A 23,720-nucleotide genomic window follows, 5' to 3' on the forward strand; every position below is an offset into this window, starting at 1 on the left:
ACAATCAACGGTATGGAGGGAGAAAAAAACAAGCCAAATCAAAAAAAAAAAATTGGAGCGCCATGAATTTGTTCCGGGGACAGACAGTTAATAAGGAATTGTATTTGGTCGTATTGAGGTGTTTGCTTGAGAATATACGTCGAAAATGGTCGGAAGAACCGCTAATGCACCATCGCATTGAGCCACGATTGTGGCCAAATTCCAAGTCAAAAACGCATTGTATACAATTAATCAACCACCGTATGATACTTCAGAGTTTCATAAGAGCGGTGCACCGCTCACCTTTAGGCGCTATCATACAAGTATATCACAGAACATACCTTATGAATTTCAACCAAATCCGGTAAATGACAATTTCCATATCACAATGTGGAAATGGTCGAAATAGGATCACAACCACGCCTAGATATAGCACAACTTTGTATTTCATCAAATTCTTTCAACACACTAATCCAGTACCAATGAAAATATCAAGACACAACTTTTCACAAATAATGCTTTCACGAGTTTAAAAACTGTCAAAATCGGACCAAACTTTTTCCCGATAAAATCTGTCAATATTTCATCATTTTTTATCGAAATTCGGAGAAAATCATTTTCTGATTCTAGTACGCCCTTAGGTCATAATCGATTGAGCTGTTCGATCCTCAAGAACTGCGCCGTTAGTTCTGCCTTCTCCAGACGAAAAAGGAAGCGAGGTGTATGGGTCTGTTTGTGAACGAGGAAAAGAGGACATACATATGTCTTGTGATCAAACATTCGCATTCGCGACTTGGCTCGCACGTCGCTGTTGACAGTCAAAACTTTGAAGTCGTAGATAATTTCATGGAATCAGCATCAACACCAACAAAAGTTTCAGCCTTGCAATCCAACGCAGAGTAACTCTTGTCAACAGGTGCTACTTTGGACTGAGTAGGTAACTGAAAAGTAAAGTCCTCTTTCGACGAAAGACCAAATCCTAAAAGTCTCTCATTCTTTCCGGAAGGTTTTGCGGAAAATGTATGGTCTTTTGCAACTGCGAATACCACAGTTGCTGGAACGATCAGCTGTATGAAGTGGCTAGCTCATGTTGTCCGGATGGAATAGAGCACTGTAGCTTTGAAGGTTTTCGATTCAGTACCTGGCTGCACTTGGTATCTCGAATTGGCGCCAAATAGCGTAAAGAAGAACGGCCTGGCGCGTTGTTTTAACTCGGCGACAATCGCGTAAGTGGTGTCAACGCCAGTAATGAAAAAGAAGAAATTACATGCGCGTCAACAGTGGACGTATCATTAAAATAAAATGAGAGCTTCGATTTCATATCACAGAGCAATTGATGATATACGAGCGTATTAAAGCACTTGAATATTAAGTATCGTTCATTCATTTGAATGCGTGCAGATAAATATTTTATGAACGCTTGTAAATGATAAAGTGCCGAAAGCTTTTAAATCTTTAATCTTCTTTAAATTTCACATGTCGTTGAAAAAATATGTTTCCTACAATTTTATCTTTAGTTCATTGCTTTTATTGAGTTATTATGGTAAAAATTAATTTGTCAAAAAGCGAACAAAGAAAGCAAAGCAAAGCTTATCAACCGATCAGATCACCCAATAAAGAGCTTAATAAATTTCGATGAAAAGCGCAGCAGTTCGCTTGACTGCAAATACTTACACAATGGATATACATAAAAAGAGGTTAGAATCAAATTTCAAGCACTAATCGTCAAGTGCGCACTGAACCGGAAAATATTTAACCTTTGAAAAAATACCCTTGCGGTAAAATTATAAACCAGGTAGCTGAAAAAGCAATAAGAGTACAGTTTAATGGCTACTGTCGTTGATGACATTGGCGCTGATGGGAATGCGAATGATTCATTCACTCGAATTCTTATTCAATGCTCGACTCGAGCGACAATAATATTGAAGCAACATTAAAGTAGAGGAGGGCCGCAAAATACAAACTATGTAAATATTTGGAAATTTCCACAGAACTATGGCTACGAGTCAAATGCAGGACCTTCTGCAAGAAGAAACATTAATAAACTATGTACGATAACGAATGCAAGTCGTTTCATTTCTTATTCTCAAGAGAAATTCTTTCTTATTATTTGTGACATATTCTAATTAGCGTAACCACTAGTACGAGTCTTAAGAGGTAGATTAAAATATTTGTTTGTAAAGTAACCTTTAAATTAGATGCGACAGGTTCAGAATGTATATGATGGTAGGCTGGATCGATATCAGATTAAAATCAAACAGGTTTTCTGGATAAATTTTCACCGTTCGGAAACACTTCAGAACTTCCTGGATTGTACCTTCGCTAAATAACATGGTACAACCTCCACTTATTCTTCGAATTTATGATTTACTAAATTAATTTTTTACAATCAAAAGCCGCACAAAGAAGTTCCAAAACGAAAATGATATTGAAAATTGACAAACAATACAACAATGTAGAAACCACTTCGAATACTCTTTTGCGAAACCTCTTATGTAGCATGGAAGCCCATTTCTTTGTGATTCACCTACTTTTAACAAAACAACACTTTTCCGATGTAAGCATTTCAAAGGTTTGAGAAGTGTTGATGAACTGAATATTGACTCTAAATACCACCCCAACGGCGGTTTTAGGGTACGCTAGAAACTGAGCGACAAAATCGGCTGGACGGCTACTGGCGGCAGAATAATTGACATATAGAACTTTGGCGGTTTAGTAGACACCGACTACATGATACCACTAATAAACTTAGACAGTGATAGTTGGCTTATGCCACCCAACACAATAAATATTTATACTGACGGCTCGGAAAAGGCTGACGGTGCTGGTGCGGGAATGTAAGAGTATTGTCCGAAATTCAACATAAGGCAACCTTTTAAGTTAACGGATTACTACAGTATATTTCAGCAGAGGGTAGGTCGGAAATACATAAAGTTCCTACTCACTCTTGAAAGACAAGGAGTGATTGGAATACTCCCTGGTCACAGTCCGGTGGCGGTACACGCCTGAAGAAGGGGTTGTCACCCCTAGAGATGACTGCAGGATATGTCAAGAACAAGGCACCAAGCAAACAATGGACCATTTTCGTGTACCCGCATTAGCAAAGCAACGCTTTAAGTATTGGTGTGCCACACAATATGAGACACTAGAATAGGTGTCGATAGTGAATACGCAGAACTTATTGAAATTCGCGTAAAGCGCTGGCATTTAAAAGAATGGCTACTTCTCATGAACCACGTAACGATACTTCGTATTGCATCAAAACTGTTCTAAGTGTGACTCATTAGCATACCAAACTTATCAAAATTAAACTATGCAATAAATTCTATTAAAAAGTTTTTAGACATTTGCTCACCCCTTAGGTTAACTATAACGATATCTATTGTTCGACTGTACACAAACTCAATCCCATCAATAAAAGTCAACAGAAATCATATTGAGTACACTAAAAACATACAAGGTGTTCAGTATTATTGTTTTGTAATATTGAACAATAAATGCATGTTACTCATATAAATATATGTATATACATATGTATATAGTATACTATATGTATGCATATGTAATTCATGTGATCAAAAGACTTGACTGTCCATGACAATGACAAAAGCCAACTTTTCCGCAAAACAAATATGTTGCACACATACTTACGCATCACATAATTGTTTTTAATTTACATAAAAATTTATTTTCTGTTTATATGCCTCGGTCTTTTTTACGCGGTTATTGTCTGTTGTTGACGCACTGCAATGCAATCCGAACACAATTGCTGTCGACATGCAAGCACGCTCCCAATAACCGGTAAAGATGGTAACCAATCGGGTAATAAAATTACAACATACACGCTTTTTGAAAGCAATAATATATGTATGTGTATGTTTGCCGTGCACTGTTCATATAAGTATGCACTAGTGTTTGTATGTGTGCGCATGTGACGCTTTGAATGAATTTCGTCTGCTCCGTTTCCCCTGATGGCTGCGCCCTGTCAGGGGGCCTTTGTTATTTCTGCTGTTGAGTGCGCTTTATTGGCTGTGATCGTCTGCAGGCATGGTGCCTGCGCTGTATTGGTGCATTGGCGCAAGTCTCGAATTCCACCATGACAGCTGCAGCATTTTTCAAGTGTGTCGCTGTCAACAGCCGCGCTGGCGCTGGCACTGGTCATTTTCCAATGTTTAATAGTCATTCGAGTGATCGTTAATGTCGCTCGAGACTGCAGACAAAAAGCTTTTATTAAAACGGGGGAAATCCACTCTAAAATGCTATAGAAATTAATGTGTTTAGGAGTTGTCATTGTAATGGTATCGTAACTTGGATTCCGTCGGAATCGACGAATCAAAACTTGAACGCATTTCCAATAAAACTCTTATTATCTTCAGAAATCTTCACTCATTCAATAAATAAACAAATCATATTATAACAAATAAGGAAAGGCTAATCGACTGTAACCTTGATTTGACCGAAGGTTGCCTATTATATTTCGGGGTTAGAAAAAAAAAAAAAAACAATTCTAATCATCGCAAATGGCTTTATTGTGTTTTAAAATATTCTCCATTAATATCGATATACTTTTTCGGCCGTTTGAATCAATTGTCGAAGCCCTTTTGCCACTCTGATTGAGGTATCTTCAAAACATACGTTCTGAATTCATATACAGCTTATTCAGATGTAGCATCGTCATGGTAAGTTGGTTTTCCGTAATTTCTTGAAAGACAACTGGCATACAAATGGTTGCATACTACTCAGAATTTACTGTTCTGCGTTGTTCCAGAGGCCTGGTTGTGACATGTCCGTTTTTTTCAGAAAAAAACAGGCAATCATTTGCTTGGAAGTGCTGCGTGCGTGAACTGCTTTTGTTGGATTTGACTCATTTTGAAATACCACACAGTCGACTGCTGTTTATTATGGGGCTCATACACGTAAATCCACGATTCATCTTCTGTCACGATGCGATTGACGTGTTTCGAAGCACCCCTATCGTATTTTCTTAACAATTCCCTCGACCAATCGAGCTTTTTTTTGAGCGATCGACAAATTGTGTAGGCTCCAACGTGAACAAATATTTTTTACAGTCGAATGTCCATGCAATATTAAATGTATGCTGGTCCCTCTAAAGCCTATAGTTGCCTTTATCTCACGATAGGGCACACGACGATCTGGCAAAAACTTCTTCTATTACATTCTATTTAAATTATTTCCACAGCAATTCGTTAGATGCTTCAATTTCGAGAGTGTAAGAATAAATTGTTCTTAGGATGCGATTAAAAGATGGGTCAAACATTCAATTAAAGTTACAAGCTATAATTAATTGTAAAACAAAATTAACACAGTCAAGTATTTAAAAAATATCTTTGTTTTCTTACACCGCTCTGGTTCAAGCTAATGGCTGCTGAAGCAGCTGCACTCATTTTGTCACCGCGTTTGGCGAGTCAACTCTTTGCACGCCTAACCGCAAGCACACAGATGGATAGGCACCTCCGCAAAGTAACCATGACACAGTACACACAATCAATTCTATATAACGGGTGATTTTTTTGAGGTTAGGATTTTCATGACAGATCACGTGGGATTTCAGACATGGTGTCAAAGAGAAAGATGCTCAGTATGCTTTGACATTTCATCATGAATAGACTTACTAACGAGCAACGCTTGCAAATCATTGAATTTTATTACCAAAATCAGTGTTCGGTTCGAAATGTGTTTCGCGCTTTAATTTTGTTCAGCGATGAGGCTCATTTCTGGTTGAATGGCTACGTAAATAAGTAAAATTGCCGCATTTGGGGTGAAGAGCAACCAGAAGCCGTTCAAGAACTGCCCATGCATCCCGAAAAATGCACTGTTTGGTGTGGTTTGTACGCTGGTGGAATCATTGGACCGTATTTTTTCAAAGATGCTGTTGGACGCAACGTTACGGTGAATGGCGATCGCTATCGTTCGATGCTAACAAACTTTTTGTTGCCAAAAATGGAAGAACTGAACTTGGTTGACATGTGGTTTCAACAAGATGGCGCTACATGCCACACAGCTCGCGATTCTATGGCCATTTTGAGGGAAAACTTCGGACAACAATTCATCTCAAGAAATGGACCCGTAAGTTGGCCACCAAGATCATGCGATTTAACGCCTTTAGACTATTTTTTGTGGGGCTACGTCAAGTCTAAAGTCTACAGAAATAAGCCAGCAACTATTCCAGCTTTGGAAGACAACATTTCCGAAGAAATTCGGGCTATTCCGGCCGAAATGCTCGAAAAAGTTGCCCAAAATTGGACTTTCCGAATAGACCACCTAAGACGCAGCCGCGGTCAACATTTAAATGAAATTATCTTCAAAAAGTAAATGTCATGAACCAATCTAACGTTTCAAATAAAGAACGATGAGATTTTGCAAATTTTATGCGTTTTTTTTTTTTAAAAATGACACAGTACACACAATCAATTCTATATATTATATGTATAGCACATATACACATATACTCGTAGAATTAACGTTTGAATGTCCAAGTAAAATTTCAACTGACATATCAAATAACTCAACATGTGTCAACGCATATTTATGTCATCTTAATGACAATTTAATTGTGGGTTGTCTGCGTGAAGTGTCATAAATACAAGTAATATGTTATGTGTATGAATTGAGCCCAAGAGAAATAGTGAAACTAAGAGGTAAAATAAGACTCAGTCAGTATGCAGACGGATCCGTCTAAAATGATAGCAATAAAAAAACAGTTGTGTTAGGTGCTGTTACCAAAAGGCAGCTCAGTTTTAAATGAGATGCTTTGAGACAGGAATTAGAAAACCCTTACATAGAGTATTCGATAAAATACTTTAAGAAATTAAAGTGGCTGCCAAGAAGTCGAGCAAAAAATGTTCGACTATTTACAATAAGGATCAATTTCTCTGGAAGATTTTCTTGGTAGTGAAAATTTATATTATCATTCTTTTTACTCTCGAAACACTCATTCTAGTGTTTCTTGTGCCCTGTGTGTAACACACAGCAGGAAGCATCAGAGGCCCAATAAAATGTATATATGTAAGTATATGTAAGTATATGTAAATTATCAGGGTGACGAGCTGAGTTGATTTAGCTCTATTCGTCTGTCCTTAAGGGTTTCAAAAAATCGAATTTTTTATTCTTATTAAATTCTACAATACCTCTAGAATATTGTCCTCCTAAATTTTCATGTAGGTACGAGTAATAGCTTCGGAGATACAGCCTTGAAAGTGTATTTTTGAAGTCGGTTGGCAGGATTACTCGCGAACTTGTCAACCAACCTTCATGAAATTTTACACAGGTATTTGAGATACAATTTTTAAGGACTTGGACGAAAGATTTATTTTTCAGTTACAACTATTTGAAAAAAAAGCGAGAAATTTTCATTTTTTGTAAAAATGTCTGCCAAAAATTCAATTTTAATTTTTTTCTTCGTCCAAGTTCTAAGTTAAGGGTTTAACTAAAACACGGATGTTTTCACTAAAAATGATCCTGTAAAGAGTTATCTTGCGGGCGCAATGGCCGAGTTTAAAATATTTTGTTTTTAATTTCAGAATTTCTTTGACAATAGTGTATGTTTGTAGCAATAAAAAATCCTAAGAAAATATTTAATTTTTTGTATGAAAAAAAAATTATTGAATAAGGTTGTTTTTTACCCGAGGAAACTCATGTAACCTCTTAACACGAACTAGACCTCCAATTTTGGAGATCTAAATCTGAAAATTTGCACACGACTTTTTCTCCCCCAAAAACTGGTTATTTGTTGAAACCTCCGATATCGATTAACTATACCACATAAATGCGTTATGAAGTGACCCATCAAATTAAGTTCTTGCCTGGAAACTTGGCATGTACAATTTTACAAGCTAACGGTACAATCTCCGAACAAATCAGTAACCTCGAGCCTCTATAGCACATACCTGCAATACCAGCTAGTTCTAATTTGATGACTTTGGTTGCAAAATGGAAAAATATCGAAAATTGTAATTATTACCAATATCTTTAATTACTTGTACGATTATCTTCAATGATTAGTTGCCTTATTTTCAATTTTTAATTATCAATTGACAAGGTTTGAAAATAATAAAAAAATATATTATCACTACATAAAGTTTACTTTCTTTTTCAATTGATAATTTTTTTAAAATCAGCTTAACCTTTAAACTGATAAGTCATACATCAAGAATTATATGAAAAATTTGTTACTCAGTATTACGATTTTTCCTACAGGGTAATGAGTGTAATTTTAAAGCACGTACCATACAAACATACAGTTATGTATGTACGCATATGTGGGCATTCAACTGCAAGACAAGTGAAGAGAATATGACACCTACAATGAAATACCGACGCCTGGGAGTGTCGTCGACACACAAACAAGGCGGGCAAGGTCGCGCGTCAGGGGTTACAACTCTATTTTCACATTACGCGAAACAGCAGACAGTTCCAACAGAAGGGGTAAGCGAAATTATATTAGAAGTGCGGTTAATGAATGCGAGTATTAGCATTGAGGTCATACTTACCAAAACACGGTTTTCGGTTTTGTCACCTTTCGTCTCCAATTTAACCATATACTTGACCAGAATTTTTGTGTGACGGCCCAGTATGGATTTAACGCTTTCTGTAAATAAGAAGAGTGCAATTGATTGATTAATACCGAAGTTGAATGTTATATTTGCTTAAAAATAATTTGGAATAATTAAGAGATTAGCATACATGCACTTTCGTATAATAAAAGTTCGCATTTCGACTTAAGGAAATGTGCTTTCAAAAGCTCAGACAATTTTACTGTTTCCTACTATAACTGTAACTGTCTGGCTTTATTGGCTGAGGCATTGCATGTCATTCAAAATCGCGGAAGTAGCTTTTTGGCGCACGGCATTCAATGGTAAATTGGCCACAGTTCCTGGCTCCAGCTGTGCTTTCTGTTTAGCTCCCGCTAATTTTCAATTGTCCGAGCCCCTGCGCTACGGATACGCAGACTTAAGCGCCTAAGTTAAGTGATTGTTATGATTTTCAATCATAAGATAATAGTAAAGACAAACAAACCAGAAGTGGGCCACACAAACATACGAATGTGTGGTATGAATGTAAATATGACAGAATGGAGAAATCTCCGCTGACCACTTAAGTGAAATATTTATAAATTAATAGCATCCGTCGCTTTTGAATTACTCACATTCTGCTGTGTACTGCTGTTCACTGTAGTTTTCGTGTGTAGCAACAAATAAAACGGTACCTAACCATATACAGTGCAAATATTTAATAATAAACTTGGGCAAATTGACCAATGCGACATGAACCGAAACATTTTTGGCTTGAAGAGCGATCTCTGCGCAAAACCAAAAATCTCTATCTATTTGTCTTGGAAGATTTCCTTCAATTGGTAAGTGGTAAGTATTATTATAGGTTAGGTTGCATCTTCAAAACACGAATTCGACATTTCCAATCTTGTTTACCCAGATTTAGTACCATGAAAAATCAATTAAAAACGTTAACTTCGGCTGGACTGAAACTATAATACCTTGCATTTTTCATAGCTTAAAAGGGAATAAAATATCGTTATCTTGATTTTATTCAGTCAGCTTGAATGTCAGCTTTGCGAGTATGCTTTAGTGGTCCGATTCAAATAATATGTTATAGCCTTGTTTTGAACAATAATATTCTCAAATAAAAAAGGTTTCCATATGAGGACAAATGAGCAGCTGTTTGGTGAGAAAGGAACCTGTGCAAAATTCCTGACCGATATCTAAAAGGCTGAAAGACTAGTTCGAGTTATACCGACAGACAGAGAGACAGGCAGACAAGGCTAAATCGATACGGCTCGGCACACTGATAATTTAAATATATATTTGATAGGGTCCCCGAGATTTCTTAGTGTTACAAATACCTTGGCAAACTTAATATATGAAATAAAACTCAACTCAGTTAAGTCCACTCGAAGCAACCGGGCCAAAGAAGCGTTTAAGTTAAAGATGAATCAATTTAATAAAAAAAGAGATTCTCCATCTCCAAGGTTTTATCTAAATATGCGTGTTATTTTTCCCCCAATATACAAATATATCTTCATATATGCAAATGTATCTAATAGTATTTTTTAAGTATTCCATAATACCACAAGACCATCTACGAAAGCGCAAATAAAAAGCAGAGTACATTAAATAAGATTTTTATTACGATAATTTCAGCAAAATTCTGTGGCGTGTGTATGGTAAGTGGAACAAGATGCCCATGTGCTGATGGGAGGCAGGCAGGCCAAGCTAAGCAAAGTGGAGGCAAGCAAGACACTAACTGTAGCAACTCGTACACCGCTGTGTGCCATGTGTGTGGCACGAGTGTGAAATAAATATTCACTAAAATGCAAATCTAGACACAGACACACACACATTCGGTAAACAGCTTTAGAAACAAACACGGTGCTTCGTAAGCTTCCAAGCATAAAACAATTTAGCTTTATAAAGCACAAAATACAGTTTGTAGCTTCTCTGTAAACAGCAGTGAGGCACGTCCGTTACGCGCCGGGCCGGTTGTAGCCAAATGCTTATTTCATGCATGCGAAATTGGCTGATACTCGCGTTCACGACTTGATATCACAGCCACATTATGTCATCTTGTTTAGAGAACATTTTTTGTACATTCTGCAGATGTAACGGATTTATGAAAGCAACCGCCACTACGTATTTGCAGTGCTTCCATTTAGCCTCCGCTTAAGCGTGTCAGTCTTTTCGAGTTTTTTACACTTATGCATTTGTTGTTCATTGCATTTTCTGAATATCTACGTAAATGTAAGTTGGGCTGAGAATTTGCAATTGAAATTCTTTCTTGGAGTGTCCTTGAATTCAGCGCAGAAAAAAAATGGGGAAAATTAATGAAAGTGAAATTGAGAAGAGTATGGTAATTGTGTTTGAGGGAAACTTAATTTTCAGGTTTAAAAATTGGCCATTAGAAAAGTCTCACAGTGACTCAATTTTATCAAAAAAACAAGCCTACGAGTGGTACAAAACCTTCAAAGACGGTCGAGAGATCATTCAAGACATGCCTCGTTCTGGACGACCTTCGACCTCTTCAACTGATGAAAATTTTAAAGAAGTGAAGTTTGAAAATCGTCAGGCAAGTGTTAGAGAGATGGCAAGCGAGCTCGACATTTCTCGCAAATCCGTTAGAAATATTAGAGGATATCAAAAGTATGAACTAATTCATAACAAATAGCAAATCAAATGAATCAACCATGACGCGCTTAATAATATAACATTTTTATTGTTTTTATTTTTAGAATAACCAATAATGTTTTATTTGATATTTTCATAAGCACTTCATTTGTACAACAAAAAACTCAGCAGTTTTCCACAAAGCAAATATTTGGAAATCAGTTTTTACTTCCGGAAATTTCAATATTAATAAACTGCTGCTGCATCACACAAATGCTGCTCGTCAAATCTAGATTATATTGCCGGATGTCATCTATTGACATCAATGCAAACGCATAAAAACTGAGCTTGTCAATTAATAACTGCATACATACACCACATACAGACGTGCAGCAGCGAGGTAAATGAACTATCCAACCAATACACTGAGCAACAAATGCGAATAAATAAAAAATATATCAATATTTGATTGCTTATGGACGGAGTGTGCGTGTGGCGCTTTGCAACAAATGGATGACAGAGGCAACTAATGAACAGATGCAAATCAATTTACAAGTAGCTCCAATAAATATTTGAGAATGCAATCAAAATGAAGCTTACACACAGAGAGTGAAGAAACTAATGGAGACGAAGATGACAACGAAAGTAAATAACAATAAAATATTAAAGAGATCAAATAAGGGTTAATTAGCAATAAAGAACTGCACTTGCAAACAGCAACAACACGACAATAAACAATTATGCAAATAATATGTGAAAAGGGGAAAGGAAATGTGTAAAGAGCTACACTCACTTGGAGTAGACGATGAATTACGGGTTCTCTAGTAATTATGAATGCATGCTGACAAATTGAATTTATATATAGCAACAACAAACTGTAATTAAGCTGGTTGCCTTATTCGACTGTTAATTGTTGCTGATAACACAGAACACGAGAGCACTTAACTGTGCTTACAACCAACATATCGTATCAAACATTTATAGGTTATGTATTACAAGCGTCTATAAATATGTTAAAGTAGTAAATAATAGTAATAGACAAATGTAAACACGGTTCAGTTGCCGCTGGGATGACACCCGCTTTGCTTTATTAATACAATTTTATATTTGATCATCGGTTGCCACTTCGTGTTGGCCCTTAGTTCGTCTATCGGCATTTTATTTTATTGAATTTACTGATAGCACGTTTTGACACGCACGAATATCAGGGGAAGCGGCATTTATGGCACCAGTTGGGCATTATTATGAAAGCCCTCGAGCTTTACCGTTGGTTGAGTGGGTGTATGCAGTCTACAGCGAGAGGCATGTGACTAACAACAACATGATTAGATGAGAAAAGTGCTTTTAGTTAAAATATAATTTAATTCAGTTTTAAATCCATGTAGAGAATTGGACACCGACGATTTTACAAAAGTTTTTGAATGAAAATATGGCTTAACTCTTCGCTATAAACTTAAAATGGATAGTGAACAATATTGGAAAGAATAGTAAGACTTTGTTTATAGCTTATTATTCAATATCTATGTGGTCCCCTAACGTAATCCCCCTTGGTCCCAATATACTTGTGCCAACATTTTTCCCAATTCTCGAAACAGTTGTTAAAGTCATTCAAAGCGCTTAGCAATTCATGTTTAATGTCTTCAATTGAAGCGATCGTTTGAGTTTGCTGTTGTTAGATTCAAGACTCACCGCCAGTAATAATACGTTTCATGACATTCTGGCAGTCGAAAAGCGTGGTTTCACAGACGTTAACTCGACGCTGTTTTTCGAAAAAAAAAAATTAGTTATTTTGAAACCGATCGTATTTTCACTTTTCTGAAGCCCAAATGATCTTTCAAAATGGTTTTCATTGATGCTTCCAATATTCCAAAGATGCCAGTGAGATCTCTTACTGTTACCAATTCCTTTATTTTATTGACTTGTTGAACATCAGTTGATTTTGAAGGTCGTCTTGGACGTGCTTCATCGTCAACGCCTTCTCGATCCTCTTGGATTAATTTGTACCGATCAAAAACCCTTGCTCGCGACAAACAATTATCACCAAAGTCCTTTTCCAACATTCTAAAAATTTCGACAACAGAAATTTGATTCCTCACACAAAATTTCTTTGTTGAATAATTTCAGTAATCGTAAAAATCGCCGAATGCACTTTATGTCCTTCAGAAAGACTATCGTATACTAAACACTAATGTATATTTTCATTTGACATTTGGCACAGATGTCACTGACAGTCATACCAGCCTAGAAAAAAATGTTTCGATGAAATAATTCTCGCGCGAAACTTAAATTGGCCAATACATTTAAAGATCTAAGGGTTCAACGTCTGCATTGGCCTTGAATTGGAAACTCGCCCTATTTAAACTCTATTGAGCACTTATGGCTCATAATGAAGTGCGAAGTCTCTAAGCACAAGCCAACAAATAAAAAACAAATGATTAAGATTTTAAAACTGGTTTGGGGTGGTCCCGTTTTAAGAAAAGTTTGAGGTCCTAGAGAATTTCACGCCTTCAAGAATTAAGGTAGTTACTCAGACTAAATGAGGGACGACTCGTTATTAGAAGAGCCTATTGTAAAGCCTATTTTTCTACCATTGGTGGTGAAAATTATTTAGTCGCTTTTTGGTAAGTTAACTTCACATTGTAAAATTTTAATTAATCATGAATTTGAATTTAAACTGCGCGCGTCAAAGGATTTAGAGAATTATTTTTTTTTTTTAGGTTGGTAGTACTGTCAGTCATATTTATGTCAAATTTCATGTTAAAATATTCATACGTGTCGTTTTGTGAGCTGCTAAAAGTGAGTTTTTCGTTTTTTGCGATGTCGAAATTTGTTGAGCAAAGAATTTGCATTAAATTTTGTTTACGGAATCAATTTTCTGCTGCGGATACGTTGAGGATGGTGCAGAAAGCCTTTGGTGATGGGTCTATGTCTAAAAAACATGTTTACAAGTGGTATAGTGAGTTCCAAGCCAGCCGTGAACGTGTCGAAGACGAAGAGCGTCCAAGGCTACCATCAACCTCAACCGACGAAGCTCACGTTCAAGAAATCAAAGATTTGGTGTTGAAAAATCGTCGATTAACAATTAGAGACCTTGCTGATGAAGTTGGCATATCGAAAAGCTCAGCCAATACCATTTTGAAGGATGTTTTGGGCCTCAAGCGCGTCAAATCTCGACTGGTACCGAAAACATTGAATTTTTTGGAAAAAAGGCGTCGCGTTGAAGTGTGTGAAACGATGCTTTCCGACTACCAGGGTGTCATGAAATGCATTATAACTGGCGATGAGACTTGGATCTATGCTTACGACCCCGAAACAACCGATCAATCGAGCGAATATCGTGCCAAAAGAGAGCCGAGACCAAAAAAATCGCGCCAAAGTCGCTCAAAAATCAAGGTCATGTTGACTATTTTCTTCGATTATCGTGGTGTTGTGCGTTATGAATTCCTTCCAACCGGTCAAACAGTCAACAAGGAATATTATTTGAACGTTATGCGTCGTTTGCGTAACGCTATCCGCCTAAAAAGGCCGGAATTGTGGAAAGACAATTCTTGGTTTTTACACCACGATAATGCACCATCCCATACTGCCCTCGTAATTCGTGATCATTTCGCCAAAAACTCAACCCATATCGTTCCGCAACCACCGTCTGGCTGTTCATCAAGCTCAAAAGACCGCTCCGGGGACACCGTTTTTATACGATAGAGGAGATTCAAGCCGCAGCGAAGACGGAACTGAAGGCCATCCCGGAAAGTGACTACAACCAGTGTTTCGAAGATTGGAAAATCCGTTGGCATAAGTGCATTGCATCGGGAGGGGATTACTTTGAAGGGGATGAAATTGATTTGGAAGAATAAATAAAGAATTTTCAAAATAAATACAATGTCACCTTATTTTTTTGGCACAGTAGTGCGTTTTTGTTGATTCCTCTAAATTAAATGGTTATTCCTTATAAAAACCATTTTCGAAAAAAAATTTTGTGGATAACTAGTTTATGTGGTCAAACAAATAAAAATGGCCCTATTCTAACTTTATAAACATGTGCAACAACATAGCGTCGCCTAGCTTCCTTTAAACTTATCAAATAGGGAACATACCACAAGTTTCTAAAAAAATGCCTTCATGGATTTTACTAATTTTTGACAGAAACCGCAAATACTTTTAGAACATCGTTCATACATGAACTTTTAATAAGACCAAGCAAAATGTATATTTCATTTGGTACTCATGAAGTAAAAATTATTATTTTTAAATAATATCAGGAAATGGATTTATAAATCAATTCATCATCAAACCAATCAATATAAAGTTAAATTATAATTAAAAATTGAAAATAGCCTCAATAATGTCAGTTTCAAACTAATGAACTCCACTTTCAATGAAAGTAACCGGTTAAATGTAAATATGCAGCAAGAAGAAAAAGTGGCAGGTAAACAATTAATCAGCGTTACGAATAAAAACCTTATTTAATTTTTCCAATTAAACTTTCAGCCACAAAATGCATTTCTCACTATTGTGGCACGAGCCCACCGGGCGTACAGGTAATTCATTTCTGCAACGTTATCAAAAATCAATTATTAACAGAGTTCTAAAAATGAAAACCAACACAACGTTTATTTACTTCAATTCCGAGAATTTCAACTAGCCAATTGCAGCACTCCATTTCATACGGAAATTCACTCTGCTTTTGACCCACTTTGCCGTCCGACGGCAATAGCAGCTGCAGCAACAAAGAGCACGGATTGTCAGCGACTATCGGAGCATAAATAAATAATGCATTACTCATGCGCCCCCATCGACCACGGACGCGCTCGACCACAATTTAAACTTAAAGCACTCGATTCTAGCAATGAATCAGAAACGACGAGGCGAGAGGGACAAGCCGCGGCCGGCAGACACGCGTGTGCAACAAAACGACAAACAAATATAAGCAAAGTTATTACAAATTGGAAATGGCTGGCGAAAGAAACACACAAAAACAATAGCCAAACCACAGAATGGATGTCGAGAAGGACAGCTAAACACAATGATATGTGTGTGCAAATGACAGCCAGGCATAAAACCTAGCCGATAGGCAGTCAGATAAGCTAAGGAGGAAGCCGAGATGATTCAGCGCAAGTCAGTGCATGTTTGAAAGAGTGGACAGGTGGATGAGGCAAGTGGATTATCATTCCAATGCCCTCAGGATGACAAGACGTAAAAACCTTTAAGGCCACACATAAATTCACACATTTCCCTTTATGTATTAGTACAAGAAAATGCTTGCATACCTTGATAACTGCAGCCACAAGTCATCTGAAGCAAATCATCACTAAAAAATGAGTACCAGTGAAAATTATGGTTTAATGAGGCTCAAAATTCGCAAACGCGGGTATAAAACGGACGAGGTTTTTGCTGTAATGGTGACAGAGTTGTTGATACATGTCTACTCAGCGCTATGAAATTGATAAGTGCTGCATCAGAGAAACAAAGACTAGATCGAAAGTCGGATAGATAAAAATAAAAAAGGCGCCTTCAAGCATATAGCATACATACCTGTATATCTATTTGTGGATTCATAAAATACAAACTTTTGCAAATATTTTTATGTACAAGTAAACAGGAATCTAGCGCCCCCTGGTGGCGCCATCTATATGTCGACTGGTGCGTTAGAATCTGCTATTTTTATCGATTGTCCAGTGAGAATTTCATGACATTTCATAGATTGGAAGTGAAGTTATTGCGTTTTAAGTGTCAGTATGTTTGTGTTATCGGTGCGAAAATGAGCTTCGAACAAAGAGCTAACATTAAATTTTGTTTTAAAATTGGTAAAACTTTTACCGAAACGTTTCAATTGATGAAACAAGTTTATGGCGATGATTGTCTATCCCGTAGCAGAGTGCACGAGTGGTTTCAACGTTTTCAAAGTGGTCGTGAGGACATAAATGACGATTAACATGTGGGCCAATCAAAATCTGTGATCACCGGAAATTCCATCCAAACTGTGGGTGAATTCATCAGCTGAAATCATCATTGAAATTCATGAAAATTGAATTGAACATCTCTAAAACATCGATTTATCGCATTTTGATCAAACACCTACGAAAGGTGTGTGCACGTTTTGTTTCGCACAAATTGACTGACGACCAAAATTGCTCAGAATCCAACATTCGAAGGACGATTATTTGAAAACGTTATGCAGACGTAGAGGCCATTCAAAGGGCTTGCACCGGCATACCGGCCAACGAGCTAAAACACTCGTTCGACATGCTTTTGGACCGTGCAAAAAGCTGTATTGAAGCAGAAGGAGACTATTTTGAATAAAATAAATTGATTTTGCCGAAAAAACCATTTGTTCTCTTTTTTTAAGTCCTGTTTACTTTGGAAAGGACCTTGTATTATATAGAGTATACCATAAAAAAATTAACTGTAAAAGAGGGTAACTCTGTCTGCCAATGGATTGTTTTTTTATAGTAAATAATTTGTGAAAACCCACATTAAGAACCTAAGTAATTAGTTTATTGTTTACCACAGAAAATTATTGAAGTTAGAAGATTTTGACTTAATGAGATAGCAATTTGTATGATATTTTGTGTATGAAAAGAATTATGTTGTAGTCAAACACATATGTTTACTTTGATAGCTAGATGGTCAGCTATCCCACTAGGAAATTCTATACTTCTATAAATACATATTGACTATATATTAGTATTATATATTAGTAACTTCATTATTGCTTGAAAATGATTCTTGACTTGTTGGTACCAAATGTCAAGACGCACTATATACTACGACGAGCAGAACTTAGAGGAGAATATAATCATTAGATGTAATCATAGAATTTCTGCTCACATTAAAATTCAGATATTGTTGTTAAACAGAATTTACGTTTACTGATATGTAGCTTGCAGCATGTACCTCTTCATGTAACTTGTATTTTCTAAAAGCCTCGTCTACTGAACTAGAAATACATAAAATCACAACACACACACAGGCAAAACAAACATTATCAGCGCAGTAAAGCCCACCATCAACACGGTAAGAGTTCATTACCCAGTGAGCAAATATTGCACTCGTGCAAAAATAATGTTAAGCATAGGAAGAAAAAGCACAAACAAAGCATTGTACATATACATATGTATATGTATATGTACATATGGCATGTGTACGTTAAAGATTATATTATTGTATGTAAAGTGGAAAGAAAACTTGTGCAATGTCACCACCAGCTGCAGCAGCTGAAAGCCAAACAGCAACGGTTGCTGCACAAGAGCCAGATAAGGTACGAATTTACAAAATGTTGTCAGATAACTTCCATCATGACCAAAGCAGTAGATAGGCATATAGAGTAAGTATTTGGAAATGTATGAAATTCTAAAACCGGTGAATGTGCGAATAAAGTAGAATTCGGCGTTGACCCACTTTGGACCTCTGCTTTGCGCACAAACAAACCAGCAGCTTTGCCGATTTTTTTTTTTGTTTTACTCATCAACCATTCATTCACCTATTCACCCATTCACCCATTCATTCGTACAGCGGTGTGCACTTCATTTATTTATTTTGCCGAATGTGCTAACTGCCGCTTTTTACTTTTTCTGCAAGGATTAAGTTCATGAGTACAAGAATTTGCGGGGCTTTGCTCTTTGTATTTGCGCTTTTGTGGCGAAAAATTGGTGACAAATCAGCGCGCGGCAATACTAAGCATAGAGGAAACAAAAATTTGTTAAAGGAAATAAAAAACTCTACTTGTTTAAGTGGAAACATTGTTGAGAAGGCAGACAGTCAAAAGTGCTACAGCACACGCTATGTTCCATCTGTTTTGTGTATGTAGTTTATATTAAAAAAGGAAGAAAGAAAATTAACAAAAATAAAATCAAAGAAATAAAAGCAAAAAATATCAAAACAGATTTTTAGAAAATGCTTTGTGGTCACAAAACGCCAACATATGGATACCATGGTATACAAGTACGAGGGCGGTACGATAATGTCTTAGTTTTACCAAGCGATGGTGACACTTTCGCTAGCGAAGTTTACTATACTGTAGATGTCGCAAACAAGTACTTTTAAAATCTCAGACGAATCAGACTCGTAGTTTCGTTTTGACCGCGAGTGGAGGTCGTGCCCGCCGATTTGAGAAAAATGGAAAACAGGAAAAAATTAACTTCGGTTGCAGTCTAAGCTGTATTTCCCTTCACAAATACAAAATACTACTTAAAAGAACTTAATTTGGGGTCAGTTTGTATGGCAGCTATATGCTATATGGTCCGATTTGGACAAGTTCTTCGTACTTTACACCGTTGCCTTAGACAATCACCGTTCCCACGACAGTCGGGTTTAAGAAACCGGAACTCGGATTTTTATCCAGCAAACAACACCCATGCCAAATTTGTGGAACACATCTCGTCAATTAAAACAAGGTCTTAATACAAACCCTTGATTTCGATCGTTCAGCTTGTATGACAGCTAAATGTTATAGAGATCCGATCTGAACAATTTCTTCAGAGACCATATTATTGCCTTAGGCAATAACTCTTGCCGAATTTCGTGAAGATAACTCCTCAACTGAGTTTTCCATACAAGCCCTTGATTCCAATCGTTCAGTTTGTGTGACAGCTATAAACTATAGTGAGCCGATATCGGTGGTTCGGACAAATTTGCAATTACTTAAGGAGAAAAGGAAGTAGGCAGAATTTCAGATCGATACCTCAAAACTGAGGGACTAGTCCGCTGGTATGCAGACAGACGGGAATTGCTAAATAGACAAAGCTCCTTATGCAGACCAATAATGCTCATTTATATATTTTATACGGTCTCCGACATATCCTTCTGGATGTTACAATCTTCGTGGCAACCTTAAATATCCTATGTTTAGGGTATAAAGATGACTATCGGTCGATGATTAGATTCTTGTTTATGGAAGGTTATGATTATGATACAATTTTCGTTTTTTTAGACTAAATAATTATTCGACCGCCCTCATATATTATATGTATTTGTATGTTTATACTAATACATTTCTGTAACAAAATAGAAATCCAAAATATATGTAAAGCTTGAGCGCAACCACTGAATGTGCAATGAACTGCGACTTGCTCTGTGTCAAATACACTGTAATAGCCTATAAGCCACAAAGCTGAAATGGCGAAGAGAGTGGAAAAAGTAAGTGAAAAGGCAAACCCAATCGACAGCTGGTCAGCAGACCAGCGTGCTAAATAGTAGCAGTGACCTATACAACAAGTAAAAAGCAAAACAAATCAAAAGAACTAAGCCGGCTACATTTATTTATTGGAAACTTTGTTAGACAAATCTACAATTCAGGCTTTGTACATACATACATAAGTATGTCATGTTCACAATTTTCTTTCGGCTTAAAACAGCTGGGCTTACAGACACTTGCTAACATCCCACATGGATTGATGCTATTCACCCAACTATACTTCAGTATTATATATATAGTATACAAAACATATATACATACATATGCGAATGTAGTGGTGTAATTGTGTTTACAACACTTTATATGCACATGACGAGCAATTAAAATTGTGCTCCTAGCCATCTCGAACGGTAATGACCATACATCGTGACCACGCTGGCACTTGTTTTCGATGAATCGCCAGTAAAAGTGTCATTTGAGTACTAAAACAGGCATAAATACATACATATGTACATACTTGGTTGCACGAGTGCTTTTGGCAATAGGAAGTGTTCGATATTTACCGGCTCGTTACGAGATTGTCAACAGCTATTCGTTAACGTTAAGTACACTTAACAAACTACTCGAAAATTTTTAATCGACACTGGAAATTAATGCAAACAAAAAACGCTATTAAATTCGTTAATTTAGTATATGAAAATATATAGATATATATATATATTTTTGGAAAACAGTAATTTGAACTTTAAAAATGATAGTACCTGAGACTATCGAGTCAAATATACAACTGGCATAAATTTCATAGACTTGGGTATGAAATAGAGACAGAATGGAAACTCTTGTACTGAATTTAAATGGATTATTCGTTGTTGCTTCCGGAGAAAAGTTGTTTTACTAGCAGGGCTTAGTAATCATGCTATAAATGCAGTCAGAAGGCACAGAACAGAAAAGACAACTATAGACGACGATATTTATAGAAAATAAAGACCAAATTTATTCATCAATTAAATCTCCGAAGGTAGAACAGAAAGATGTTTACATGACTCTTGAAGACGTCGAGAACGTTACTGGAATATAGTTCTTTTAACGAACATATTTTATATTTGACGAATTTAAGTTAAATTGGAATAATACCATCTGATAGAACAACCAGGCGTTGATCACAGGTATACTATGAATATCGTCTGCAGATCTATCGCAGTCTTCGGTGAATTTTGCCAGCGTGGTAAGCCTAATTAAGAAAGTTGGCAAATGGAAATAATTCGAAACAAAAATTTAGAGGCCAATGTGATGAAATGCAATCAATTAGATTTTTTAGTTTGTCGAAGAACTAAAACACTTTGGTTATGAACAGACTTACTCCGGAACAATGCTTGCAAATTGAACCAATTTATGACCAAAATAGTGGTTCGTTTCACGGAGGAAGTAGATGTGGAAGAACATTGATTCACAGAAACAATCATTTTATTGAAATAATATTTTGGTTAGCGCATTATCTCGCGTCATAGGCCTATAGCGTGACTTCCAAGATCTTAGGATTCAACAACGCTGGATTAATTTTTATTGGGTTATGTGAAGTCACTTGTCTACGCTAATAATCCCATCAGGATTGACGCCTTGGAAGAGAATATTCGGCGAGTATTGATGACACACGGTTCAATTAAACTTATTTCAAGCCAGGCAGTCGCTTGCCTGAAATCATTTTTAAACATAATGACAAACCCTTATCTCTGTACGAAATAAAGCTAAATTCTTGTTATAGCATTAAATTAACAAATATCGATAATAACTTTGTATCGATATATTATTGTTTTGGACTCAAGGATGCGAATTATTCATGAAATTAATTCATGTATCTAAAAAAATACAGAACTGGTCAATATCCTCAGTAATAATGTTTTTAAAAGAAACCATTAAAGTAAAATTATTTCTAATTATAGGGGCAGTACTGTCTATGTATGCTCTATATGTTTTTATCACTTAATATGCGCCTCATCCTCTTCATGTTTCCTACCTACATACCATCTTAAGAATCTTGAAAAGTCAGAACTTTTGAAATAATTTCTGTTGTGATTAAGTTAATATCCTAATATGACTAAATGTATATTTACTACAAACTCACCGACATATTGCTTAATATGCAGTTATTTACCTTAGAACTTAGTATCAGCTGGGATTATGAGTGTCATTTTCATACCCCTATAACGCACATACACACCCATGACCGCAATTCTATTAGATGCAACAGCATTAAAACAAGTTCTTTACCGTATTGATGCACTAAGCGCATTTGTGCCACACATTTAAAGGCGCCGTCACAGCTGCAACAAACCGAACTCAATCATAACAATGTCAAATGAGAAAAGCAGCAGAAAATATGAAGTAAATAAAAACAATCACGCGCTCTGAGCGCTTAGTGGCACTTCGGCTGCGCCAGCAAAGAGGCAGGTGTTTTGATAAGAAATAGTGTAAGTTGTGCTGCAACAATTCTCCTTTGCTTTTGCATTTTCTTATTTTCTCCAATACTTTGGCTATTTCTTGTTTGTTTTTTTTTTTTGTAGAAAAAGCAGGTTTCACTTGTAGAGGAATTGTGTCAACAGCAGCAACAAAGAAAACAGGCAGCTCAACTGCAGCCACTTGGTTAGCCATTAACTACCTGCATGTACAAATACCTTTATACAGCTCAGTACACATAAAAGTAAATAAATATTCATTTTGTATGCACTTACATCTTAGTATATGTACGTATGTATGTATGTATGTATGTATGTAAGCGCGGCCATATGAAAGCGACAACGATGAAACAAAAGAAGTCAATTGCTTTCAACTTGCAACACTTGAATGCCACGCAATCCGGCAAACAATTGTCACTTCGCGCACCTTGACTCAGCCATTCTGAGCTGAGCGAGCCGTGACTTAAATGCACCTCAAGTGTGAATTGCACGTAAGGTGTGCAAGATTAAGCACATAAAACTGTTAACTCACTTTAGAGTTTCTAGTATATCTAAAGGTGTTTTGTTTTTATTTTATTTTAGTCGTTTCATACTTTAAGCTTCGCTACTGGAGCCACATTTTAATCAGCGGAAGCTGGTTTGTGACCTTTCGGTGGACTTGAAGGACCATAAGAGGAATTTTAATGTTCTTCCAACATTCTTATGTTTTCATATCTTCCTCTTTCTCAACAAAGCTCCAAGAATAGTGTAATAGTGATTTCGATAGCCTCGTTATGTCGCTCTTTATTTTTGAAGAAGTTTGATACTGACACGTGACGGTGTGAATCAACGTAGAGGCAGGCTTTGTTTACAATTACTGTGAATGTTTGACAGTTCCTTTCGTTTATGACGGTGTGTGTCGTAATCTTGTCTCTGTCATTCTTAGTATGCCTCTAAAGTTTCTGAAATTTCTGGGGAAGTGTAACTTAAGATCACATAACAAGCTTACCATGTTATTATATATATATTAAATGTATTATC

At 36.5% G+C, this 23,720-nt stretch overlaps 1 protein-coding gene across 4 annotated transcripts in view; it reads right to left on the reverse strand.

Annotated features, from left to right (window-relative positions):
• The window catches only part of LOC105223053 (F-actin-uncapping protein LRRC16A), a 103,533-nt gene that overhangs the window by 43,930 nt on the left and 35,883 nt on the right, over window positions 1–23,720 (reverse strand). For all 4 annotated transcript variants that reach the window (XM_011200655.4, XM_049450790.1, XM_011200654.4 and 1 more), the window contains exon 2: window positions 8,490–8,587. In XM_011200655.4, coding sequence (XP_011198957.2) covers window positions 8,490–8,587 — 98 coding nt within the window. The remainder of the gene's footprint in view (window positions 1–8,489; window positions 8,588–23,720) is intronic.

Source organism: Bactrocera dorsalis, chromosome 3 (assembly GCF_023373825.1).
Source record: "Bactrocera dorsalis isolate Fly_Bdor chromosome 3, ASM2337382v1, whole genome shotgun sequence".
Lineage (NCBI taxonomy): Eukaryota > Metazoa > Arthropoda > Insecta > Diptera > Tephritidae > Bactrocera > Bactrocera dorsalis.